Source organism: Falco naumanni, chromosome 6 (genome assembly GCF_017639655.2).
Source record: "Falco naumanni isolate bFalNau1 chromosome 6, bFalNau1.pat, whole genome shotgun sequence".
Taxonomy (NCBI): Eukaryota; Metazoa; Chordata; class Aves; order Falconiformes; family Falconidae; genus Falco; species Falco naumanni.
Genome location: NC_054059.1, coordinates 17294354 through 17306722, shown reverse-complemented (window position 1 = coordinate 17306722; position 12369 = coordinate 17294354). Strand labels below are relative to the sequence as shown.

Here is a 12369-nt window from a genome sequence, read left to right as displayed (position 1 = left end):
GTATCCAAAGATCTTGTGTGCATTTATGTGATCAGAATTTATTGAAAGTAACATTTTTCTTAAATTCCTATCTGGAACATAGTAATCTGGTATTAGGCTATACCAGTTGCAAATTTATAGCTTGTATATCTTTCTCCATTTTTAAAAAATACCTTTTTATTATACTTATACCTTAATTTATAACTTGCATGTCTTCTCATGAAGGCTGTCTAATACAGTATGTGTGCCTTAATGGTTATAAGGCAAATTAATCTGCATTAGTCTGATACTCATGTAGATATACCGCACAAAAGCAAAACGTGAGTTCCTTGCTACGGTACTCTCATCTATACCCTGTGAACTGTCCCCCAGCATCCTTGATTCTGGTTTTGGTTACTGGTTCAGTGCTAAGAGCTTAGTTTCTTATAGGGAGAAGAAGTGTTAAGAAAGCCTCAGTGCTGCCTGTTCCGGGATGCCCAGGATCATCGTTAGTGCGTTCAGTGTAATATACTGGACATCTTGGTTCATTACAACAAATACCAATGCATTAAAACTCAGAACTACCCACTCGTCGTCAGCAGTATACTTCAGACCAGGCGTCACGTGCATGTTACAGCCACGCCTGGAGGAAGGAGAAGTCCTCAAAAAACCTTGATATCTTCAGGGATCAAGTTAAAGTTCAGACAGTTGACTTGCAGTCTTTTACAACAAAAATTTACACTGCTGATAGTCCCAAGATTTGCACATTCCAACATCAAAGTGACAATTTTTGATAGAGATGCTGTTAAAGGGTTGTCTTTGCCTCAGCTTTTTGGCTTCAATGTGGACCATTTCATTGCTTATGAGATCTGCCTCTTGATCCATTTCTCCCTGACCGAAGCTGTGGACCATCCACCCAGCACATAAAATAAAAATGTCTTGTAGGTTTTGGAAAGCTCAGAGAGCTAAGCAGGGGCAAAATAATGAAAATAGTTGAGATGTGGGCCATACAGTTGAAGAGCTGCCGCTCTCAAGTATTACCAGCAGTAGGTGATCTAGTACATGTAAATACTCAATGGTATAATGATGTTGCTTTAACATTGATGCTTTATTGTAACTTTGGCAGTAAGTTCCCATTGATACTTAGCACAGATTATGGTGGGATGTATATGCATACAGTTTTTCTATGATAATAGAATAATTTTTTGCCTTTGTATTCTTTTCTTTTGTCTTAATGGAAACTGGTACAGAGTACGAGGGGAATGTATGCACTCCTGCAGCATCATTATTGTTGAGCAAGTTCATATCAAGCTTCAATAAAACCTTCAAAAATTGGTACAGGGCCATCACTGAAAAAGTGATTTTTCAAATCACTTAATTTGAGTTTTGACCTTTTACATTTTTTTGCCATAATGACCTTACGTTAGATTGCAGTTAAAATATACTGTAATAGTTGTACAGGTTTTTAAACTGGTTTTCTGAAGTAGTTTATAACGAAGCAATTTGTAAGCAGTTAGAATGACCCTGCAAACACCTACATGCATGACGTGTGCTGCACATAATTTTGTTCAAAGAACTGTGAAAATCCTACCACCTCAATTTGGGGCATTAGAATGGATAGGAAGGGACAGTTCCCTACCTGTGTCATCTTGTTTCTGCATATTTCAAACATGTCTAATTATACCTTGGTGGTATTGCTGGCAAAAGGGATTGCTCTCGTGGGGGACTTTTTATGTGCACATCCTAGAGTAATAGTATTAGCAAGGAATGAGTCTGATCATTGAGTTCATCCCCCAATGTACAGAGAAGGCTGTTCCGCAGTGTGTTTTCTGAAACGAAATGCTGCAATTCATGGTTTCTTCCCACGAAGGATGACCACACAGCCTGTTGGATATTGGCACTACTAAAATCCTGTTTCCTTGATCATTGGTAAGAAACGCTGAATCACAAGGGTGAGAGAGCTCTCAGTGAAGCATGTACCTGCGCGTATGCTAACTTGCACCATGTCGCTGTGTTAGTTGCCGCCATCTGCCACTGCGAAAACTCTTTGAGATCCCAACAGGATTACAAGAAAGCAATGAGAAAATATCCAACCTGTCCCAAAGCTATGTTGTGTTATTATGTATCTGTTGATTCTATTTACTGCAAGAGCTGCTTCTCAGCATAAAATAATGAGTTAGTAAAAGTAATTTCTGGGGGCATTAAGGCAAGTGATGTGAAAAATACAGCTCAAGAGTTTGGTATACAGGACTTTTAAAGAGGGGTGTTGATTTTCTGGCAAACTAAGCAATACATCCTGAAGCATTCAAGATTTGCTTTTCCCTTACAAAAAAAATAATTTAATTTAACTGCTTGCTCAAATAGCCTTTGTCAAGTAAATGAATTATGCTTTCATTCGTCTTTTGCAAAGAAGGAGGAAAGTTTCCAGAGCTGCTGGGTGGTAGAATAGGTAGCTATAGGAGCACAGACTCCATCTTCAATTTAATAGGTTCATTCAATGGTTGGGAATTAAAATACCCACATCTTTGTATTTGGTGTTTGCTGTTTTTCAGTAGATACCCCGTTTACAGCTCCTGCAGGAGCAGCAGCAGAACTCGGCCAGCAGCTGCTGCTTGCCCTGCTAAGGGGAGGGTGCCTGTTGCCCCAGCCCTTTGCGGGTATGTGCATGCACCTAGAGCAGATCCTCATACAGTCTTAACCTTCTTTCTAAGGAAGAGTTGGTAAGCCCAAGTCTGTTGCTAGCAAAAATAGCGGTCATTTACTATTCAACCAAGCAGTTCTTTCCTCTCCTGAGCAAAAAGGTTGACTAGATAGGAATATTCTGATGTGCTGGATCCTGCCTGTGGCTATGCTGGAAAACAATGTTACGTCTTCTCACTCTCTCTTTTCTTCCCCCCTTTTCCTTTTCCTTTAATCTTTTCAAATAAAGCCACTTTGTCAAATGCTCAGGAAGGATTAATTAGGTGATGTTTGTTCAGAGCTTTGGATATCTTAAAGCTTCTTTGGAACGAGTGCTGAGTATTACTCTTGATACATTGACTTGATTATCACCAGCATCTTGATAGAGGAGTTTCTTTTTTACCCTTTGAATCAAGTGCAGTTTAGGATTTTATTAAAGGTTGTGTGTATTTTTATATATATTATATGTATTACATATTTGCATATCACGATACGGATTTTGCATTATTTATATTTTAAAAAAACATTAAAGTGTTTTATATGAAGAAAAATACACTTCATTTTTCTCTTACCTTGATCTGCTAAAACAAGTTGTATTTCATAGCTATATGAATATTTTGAATTATTATGTGGAAGTCCACAGGCCAAACAGGGAACTACTTTTATCTGTAGAAATGAGAGTATCCTTGAAGTAGCAGTGTTACCAGTTATATGCTTGAATGTTTTTTCTCCATATATTACATTGTCTTACATTAGGAAAATACCAGAGTAAAAAAATTACTCTAAAGTGGTTTTGAGAAGAAAACATAAATTTTTATGGGAATTGTTTTTGTTCAGACACAGAACTTTACATAAGGTTAATGCTCAGATTTTGAACTGAGCAAGAGCACAGTTGTTCTTTTATGTATTGTTACAGCTTCTTTGGCGTGAAAGAGAGACTGAAGATGTGTAATTCTAAATATGATGCCTCATTATTTTACCCTATTTGGCTTTTTTAACACTATAAGTATGGTATTTGAACAAGTGTTGGTGTCTTACTAGTAGCTTATGCAACTCAATGGAATACGTATAATAAATTATCTGATTCTACTACAGATTTTATGTCACCTATTGTCATGTATAAAGTAACATGAACTCATGTCATTGAATGTTCTCCATGGGACTTAACTAAAATGATAGATTGATAGCGCTGTACTCAAGCTGCCAAGACAAATGTTTATTTACATCTATATCGCTTTAGAATATTTCATTTTATTGGAGGAGTTGTTAGTCTATCAGTAGATGAAAGAAATTTACGAAAACCTTCGTCTTTTGTACAAGTGAAGTATACTCCATTTTAGAATTTAATGAATTGAACTTCAGTGCTGAAATAAAGTATAGGTGAAGCATTATGCTTTGGGAGAAGAAGAGTGTGAATCTGACTAAAGAAACCTATATTTCTGTTCTTTGTCCTGATAAAGCAATCAATTTATGGGCATTTATGAAAGATTTTAAATGACTCTGTTTCCTCCATTTACTAACATCACAGGGTTGAAAATTTGATCTTTAAGTCATCTTATCTGTAAAGCAATCACCACATCAGCTGAAAAGGCCTTAAATCCATACAGTTAAACACTTTTCCTATGATGCATCTGTAAAACATATACATGTGCATATACAAGTCTATGTAATATAAAGATCAAAGCTAGCAGCAAGCAACTCTGTTTTTATTTTTCTCAGTTTTAATGTTTGGAAGATTTATTTTGTTACCCAATATTTCTATTTGTAGAGCAGATGGAATCACTGGCACAATATATTAGAACTTTTTCTTTTGTTTTTATTTAGTTTGACAAAGGTTATGCTTACAGCATTCGCCACAGTTATGGGAAAGAAGGAAAGAGAACTGATTATACTCCGTACAGCTGCATGAAGATTATCATGTCCAATCCACCAAGTCAAGGGGATTATCATGGTGAGTTCCTTGGGGGGGGTGGGGGGGTGGAAGTTTTACAACAGTGGAAATCCTTGGCTAGAGAAGTTACTCCCTCCCGTAGTCTCTTAAATTATGTATTTAATTTCAAGGCCATAGTAGTCTTGCACTGTTGTCTTTAGATTACACTTGATAGCTTCTGGATTTATATACGTTGTGTCATGTAGTGCTAGGGGACTTTAAATGTACAGATGCTTTAAAAAGTGACCAATTATAAAGGTGTTTTGAGGTATGAATTCAATTGTACAGAAATTCTGAAGATTGCTAGGGTACTTTAAAACATTCTACCTCTGTGTGACTAAACATGAAAAACCTGCAGTGGCTTCACCATTGATATTCTATTACTTAGTTGTTTGTTCGATGTGTCTCAAAACTGATTTTGGGACACACACCCCCCCTCCCCCTCTTATTTAAGGTGGTGGAACTTTCTAAGGTATTTATAAAGTAATATTTTTGCTAAGGACTGTGCTTTTAAAGACCAGTTGGTGCTTATTACTTGTCTTTTCATTTTTTTTCCCCGCAGCTATTAACTGTACTAGTGGAATGGTTGTTAGTAAGGAACTAAGTAAAACTCTTTTCCTGTCAGTGGATGAGAACTGTGGTTCGTTTATGTTAGGGTATTTTCTGTAACTCATGAGCCCATTGTGCCTCGATAACCATGCAATGGAGTAATTATTTAAAAAATACCCTGCAAAACCTCAAAATTAAAAAAGTAAGCAATTGTACACGTGGGCAATTAACTTTCATATTGATAAGCTGTTAGATAATTAGGAAGAGCTTAGCTAGTCTCTTGAGTGCCTTACTGCACTAACTCCTGGGTAAACAGCCTTGTTTGTGAGCTTGCTTGTTTTTTACTGCCAGGGTGCCCATTCCGCCACTGTGTTCCTGAGCTGTTGAGGCAGAAGCTGCAGTCATACAAGGTTCCTCCCAGTGGAATAAATCAGGTAAGGCATATTTTGTTTGGTGCTTTCATTAATAAGGCACTGCTTTTCAATTTTACTTTCTCTTTGTGTAGGAATGCTGTATGTGATTTGTCAGTGTGTATCGTGAAGTATCTCTCCTAATAAAATGTTTAAGCCAGAATATTGACTTACTGGCTCCAGTGCTCCCACTGATATGTTGATTATTTTCATTACCTTTTATTGTTTAGTATCATGAGTCAGTTTATTGCTATAGTCGATGCAATACAGAATTTTGTTTTACTTCATTTTACTGCACTGTGATAAAACAAATGTTTGAATCTGGTAGTGTTTTAGAAAATCTATTTTTGTTTTTGCAGTGACTTGTCGAAGACTCCACTGTGTAGTCAGTAGACATAAGTGATTATTTTCTGTAATAAACTAATAAACCCGTACATTTTTAAATAATCCATTGTGCTAACTTCCCTTAAACAAAAGCACATCAAATACCTAGTGAAATTAAGCAGAGATTTTTTTAGTAGCTTTTTAAAAGGTAACACTAAATTCAAAACCTATCTTATATAGCAAGGACAAGGCAGGAACTGGAAATTTTTGAGAGGTATACGGAAGGAATGTGACTGGCATTGCTTGATGTAGCAAGCGGTTAAGACTATAAAAGGGTGACATTGTTTTCGTTGGAGGAAGTTGTAGTGGTTAGAGTTAAGCTGATACAGTTCAGCAAAGAGTCGTGAAATCTGCTTTAGGTCTGTAGGAAAAACCTGCTTGAAGTTGTCATCGTTAGTTTGTGTGGAATGTCACCGTTGCTTGTCAGGCATCAACAGAATGTTGAACTAGATAGAAAAGAATGTGAAAGTTCCACTTAAAACTAGTCTCCCTTAGAAAGAACAAGTAGAATTAAAAAAAAAAAGAGAATAGTTTTAGAGTGTTTATTGTTCATTCATGATAATTCTTGACAAATTCTTGAAATACCCAGACTTTTTCCTAGGAATGTTGTTTCTTTTGTTTTTTCTTCTTTTCTCCTGGTTGATATGAATAAGCATTTGGCTCTCTTCCATGTATCTGATAGACACTAGAGATACTTTCCTTTGGCTTTTTTCCTTTCTATATGCATCAAAAATTGATGCTACTCTAGGATTTTTATCCTGCTAATCATTGGAAAGATTGGTGAGTATTTACTGTTTTAGCTGCCTTGCTATGTGTGGGTAGGATTTAGTAGAGGTTACTCCTTCAGTGAATTTGCACAGTAGGGCAGTATCTTTATATTTAACATAGTTCCTTACTTGATGTGAATTGGATTTTGTTTTTTGTATCTGTGTTTGCGTGTTTGGGTTTTTTTTCCCCTTGTAAAGTAGGATTGCAATGCACTAGGAATCTTAAATTTTCTTATCAAAAGTGATTAAGAAAAACAGTCTCCATCACTGTCATCTTTGCCCAGATGTGGATGCCATCCTGTTCACGGATTTTGTGGTGTCAGTTTAAGTACAGTTGGGGTACAGGGCTTTGCAGTGGCTGCTCCTAGTGTTAAACCAAACTAAATCCAAAACAAAACCCCTTCCACCTGAATAATAGTAATATTATTATTAATAATAATGATAATAACGATAATAATAGCGGTAGTACTAATAGTAATAATAATAGTGGTGGTAGTAGTAGTAACTAAACCCAAGACAAATGAGCCTCCACTCAAAAGCTGCTGCTGCTAATAAATAAATAATAATACAAATAAAAAAGAAGTTGGCTATGGCTGGGTTTTCAGAAACTGATATTTTGCATCAGTCTTTGAAATACTCAGTAGGATAAGAGGAAGAGACATCTGTCTCCAAGATATTGTACAGATCTTACTGCTCCACTGCTTGTTGCTATGTTTTCATGGTCCAATAACATTTGCATGACTAATAGCAGTTCAGGATCCTTCAGTCCAGACTGTGGCCTTTTAGAGTCTTCTCTGATGCTGGTGGTAGTTGCTGAGTATCAGAGATGTTGTTTTTCCTTCAGCTTAGTGAACGGTTATCAGTGGTGGGGGGTTTCACAGTCTCTCGAAGCCTCTGATGTTGTTGCTTTGCACAACTCTGGGCCTCAAGACTGACATTCAGTGTTCTCTGCCTGGTTTATGGTAGAGATGAATGCCTTGTTCTGGACTGAGGGGACAATTAAGTGGCCATGTGCACAGGGCAGCAAACAAAAGGAGCAGGCATTTTACATCAGTTTTCCAGGACTCTGAGCTGCCTGCAATGAGTGGAAGTCTCATATACAGTTAATGAAAGACAAAGTAGTTGAATCATCAACAAATGTGTGTCATGGGTGAGACGGGGAATGACAGCTTGTAGTGGATCTGGATACTGGTTTGGTTTTGTTTCTTTTTTGTTTGTATGTTTGTTGTAAGAATCAAGGAGAATAGAACTATACCTCTGCTTGATTGTCTCGTACAGTCCCTCATTTGCTCCCTGCTCTGGTGGTGTGTTTGCTGAGGTCTCAACTTTCCTTCCTGGCAAGGGAATCACTACCAGTCTGGGAAATTGGGGCAGAAAGTCATGCCAACGCATGCTTTGCAGCTGCTTGCAGTTAACAGTCTCAGGCATTACAGGCTGGTGTCCCAAGGCATTTTCCAGCATTCACCTCCATTCATCTCTGATCTCCAGGATCATCCTCAGCTTCCCAGGATCTTCACCCTCATTGTTCTGTGCTCCAAGCCCCTATTTTTCTTCATCTAAATAATCTATCTGCAAAACCTGTGGTCAGGTTCCTAACTGGTAGTTCTGCGTCATGTCTCTCTATTAATGGGACGATCAGAACGTGTCACTTCTGTTTAGTCCAAATGTTATCAAAATTTACAACCAGTCCATACCAGTTGCAGCTAGCTGGCAGGTTCATGTTTGATGGTTTGAATATTCAGTTTGGGACATTTTACAAGCCTCTATATGAAATCTGTGCAAAAGTAACTAGAACCAGCTGTTGTTTGCTCAACTGTTTCTCAGCTTGCTTCTTAATGGGTGATTCCGAGGGAGTTATGAGACTCCCTGCAGTGGCAGCAGGTGTCAGATCATGTGAACAGTAGACTTTTGCTTTCCAGGTTAGTAGTGATGCATGCTTCTCTGTGGCTAAGGAGGTGCTTTAAGGAATTCAAATGAAATCTCAAGACTTGCAGTCCCTGTTGAGTGCAAATTACAGTGTTCTGGAAATCACATTAAAAGGTAACGCAGTGGACCTTCTGTTCCTGAATCAATTAATCATTTCAGCCCTCCCTGCTTACAGCAGATATATCACTACCAAGTTATATTATATGTGTTATGTACACCAAGTTATATTTTTGTATGTGTCTATAAATATATATATATTATAACTTGGTGTTTACTGTATTTTATATATCTAATATACCAAATTATAACACTAACAAGTTCTGTATCAGCAAAATAAAATACTACAGGATCTGTGAAAGTAATGCACTGAGCAATGAAAGCAAACATATATGTGAGTACATAGATTTACATATTTAATGGACTGCAAACTGTGGAATGGTATTTTAGAAGTCACCTTTCATCAATGAGGCACTCCAAAATGGAACTGTCCATCTTAGAATCTAACGAAGTGCTGATATTTCTGTTCCTGGGATGGATAGGTTGTGGGACTGCTGTCAGCTTCTCTAATGGGGAAAGTTATTCTGTGCTTTTCCCCTGATACTTTTCTTCAGCAAGAATGCTCCTGCTGCACAAAAAAAATTAAAGATGGCTTGGGATCAGGCTGCTTCACTGTGGGATCCCGGGATTTGATCATGGTGTCAAGACATTCTGATTCTAGAATCTGGTCAAATTTACTGTCCAATCCTGTTTGAAGTACTTCATGTTTGACTTTGAAAAATAGAGTATTCCTGCTCATTTCTTAAGAGGGTACCTTTGATTATTATCAGGAAACAATCTGCTGGGCAAAATTTCCGTCCTGGTGTACTGTTTTTTTAGTTTGTATATGTCAAGTTTGCTATCCTCCTAATAAGTGATTTTTTTTACCTATAATTTATAGTATTTTACTGGACTTGAGAAGATAGGACTTTCTGAACTGACTCAGCTAACAACTGGCTGCATAAAATCCTTCCCCTTCAGACATAAATGTTTGTTTTTATTGCTTTTTTCCAAAAGTTTAGCTATGGCATTTCCTCTCTGAGAACCCACTCTCCCAGCAGCATATCAACTTAGCCATTCATTAATTTTTCGAACTAACAGGCACTTGCTTTCTTTCTGCCTTTCTAGGATTATGACCTTCAGTTGACAGTAATTGCAACAGAGCAGTAGAATCCTTCTTTTTTTCTTTCTTTTTTAACTCACCAATTCTATCCGTTTGGAGATAATACTAGTTCTTAAAATGAACTGTAGGTTTTTGCTTATAGCGCTGTGTAAATTCTGGGTGATTAATCTTGGTTTTATTTAGTAGTATATTTTTCACCTAGACTAAGTGTTTTCAGGGCTACAGATTCCTTGTATCCTATAAGCATGTATCTATAACTAGGAGACCTCTTGGGTAGATGGTTTCTGCCCTAGATTTTTTCCTACAATTATCTGACAATGTGTGAATCTGTTACATAGCCATTGTAATGGAAATGAATGAGGTTTTTAAAAGACATCTTCATGCTAGGTCTCAAGGAGCATATCTGTACCCAAGATCATGAGATCTTCAGAGCTCACACCTACAATTGTGTTTGTGTGCTCACCAAGTGTTTTGTTCTTGTTGAAACTTCTGTATAGTCATAGCTTTTGCTGAGCTAGATATTCCAGGGTATTCTTCTGGACAAATGGTATTTGTGAGAGTACGTCATGCTGCTTTCTTCAGATAAGCAGTAATAATTTTTTTCTCTCCTAAGCTACGAAGTCCACTTTAAAGGTTTCAAAGGTCAACGGTTTCTATTCCTTACTAAGATTAAATTCTCATTGTGAAACAGAGATTGACTGGAAGCTCATCAGACCTCCCAGAAGCATCAATCAGGATGTTGGTGCTGTCCTGGCCAGAGGGTCCAGAGAAGCGGTGGCAACTCAGGCCCCGCACTAAGGATTTTACTTTGCGTGGCTACTTCAAATCTGTTTCATTTGGGGTACAATTTCTGCAAGGGTGAACGCAGATACGCGAGTCTGAGTTTGGTGCAGACTTAGAACATGTCTCTATCAGCAGTGCCTGGAAGCCTGTGTTTCTTGTTCGGGGGACTCTTGTTTTTTCATAGCATCTGTTGAACCCTTATCTGCAGATCATAAGCAGTGATCTAAATCAGAACTGTTACTGTTTGAGGCTGTTTCCTTTCCATTTGTTCACAACATTTTTTTAATATTCATCAAGGTCCTGCTGACAAACTAACCTTGAGGATTTTTTTTTTTTTTTTCTTGCTGATGAGAGTCCAGGGGGGTCTCATGGGACAATGCTTTTTTTGATGTTTTATGTGTTTCTCTTCAATAGTCTTTGTGCCAGCTGTCAGCACAAAATGCATGGCTTATTTCTGAATATATTGTATTCATCAAGGGGATATAGATGTTTGAGTGGTGGTGGTTTATCTTCCATGAGGTTAGTTCACAGTGCTTTAGACCATCAGAAAATTTGGAATACTCACATGAGTAATTCTTTTTCCTAGTTCTCCCATAACTTTCACAGGTTATCTCAGGAGGTCCTTGAGTCATGAAATCCAGGCCACTGTCTTAGTTGATTGGCAGTTGCTTCAGGTGGATTTGGTTGTTGCAGAAAAGAATTGCAAGCAGCAACTGCTTGGTTTGTATGCATTTCCCTTGCTGTGTTTGCTGTTTATGCCATCTGTTTCTGTGCATTCTTTACAAATCACCTTGTGCTCCACCTTGATTTCAGGTCTGGTTTCAGGCTTGCCCTGTCTGTCCATTCAGAACCTGAGGCCATTTTTTGAGGAACATTGAGGTTCCTGCAAGTTATTGTTGGGACTTCGATCAAGTACTTCAGTTGTCCTTGAGATCTCTTTTTTCCAATATAGGTTGTAGTTGGTTCTCTGTGGTAAACTACATTCTTCTGTGGTCAAATGTTTTTTTTTTTTTTTTTTTTAACAGCAAGAGCATGCTTCCATCTGACGTTATCAAGATACGTCTATTAATGTTATTTTCAATCTTTTTCAGTGTTTTTACCTTGTTTATTTTGGGATATTTATTGGATTTGAAAAATATGGAGCTTTTCTTTAGCCTCTCAAGTACTGGACTTATGCTCAAAATTTTTAATTTCAGACCTGTCCATTTTTGTGTGAATGATGCATAGTTTTCCAAATGTTTATTTTGGATTTAGCTACGTGGTTATAAATTGTTTGTAATCTGTTGGCTTAGAGTACTCCTGTCTTCCCTTCAAGCCCATGAACCAGCTCCTTTCTTGTTTATAAAGCTTCTTCCTCATGGCTATTATGTGAGCCAGAATGTGGGCTAGTGTCCAGCCCATACGGTTGTGGTTTTACCCAAGATGGTTAGTTTTCCACTGCTGTTCTCAGTGTCCTGTTTCTAGGGCTGTCCTTCATACTTGTGAGATAAGGAGTACACCTTTTGCTTTTAGGTTCATAGGAGAAAGGAAGACCTTCCTTTGTTGGACATTTTGTGAGCTTTTACTGGGGAAAGAATTCTACCCCAAATTAACCAGTTAAATCTCAAATTATAAAATAGGGCGCTGTCGTGGTTTAACCCCGTCCGGCAACCAAGCACCACGCAGCCACTTGCTCACTCCCCCTCACCCAGAGGGATGGGATGGAGAATCAGAAAGGAATGTGAAACTTGAGGGTTGAGATAAGAACAATTTCATAGGTAAGGCAAAAGCCACGTATGCAAGTGAAGCAAAACAAGGAATTCATTCACCACTTCCCAGGGGCAG

At 37.8% G+C, this 12369-nt stretch overlaps 1 protein-coding gene across 1 annotated transcript in view; it reads left to right on the top strand.

Annotated features, from left to right (window-relative positions):
• The window catches only part of PRIM2 (DNA primase subunit 2), a 125372-nt gene that overhangs the window by 98874 nt on the left and 14129 nt on the right, over positions 1-12369 (top strand). The window contains exons 11-12 of the mRNA XM_040598522.1: positions 4462-4588; positions 5468-5550. Coding sequence (XP_040454456.1) covers positions 4462-4588; positions 5468-5550 — 210 coding nt within the window. The remainder of the gene's footprint in view (positions 1-4461; positions 4589-5467; positions 5551-12369) is intronic.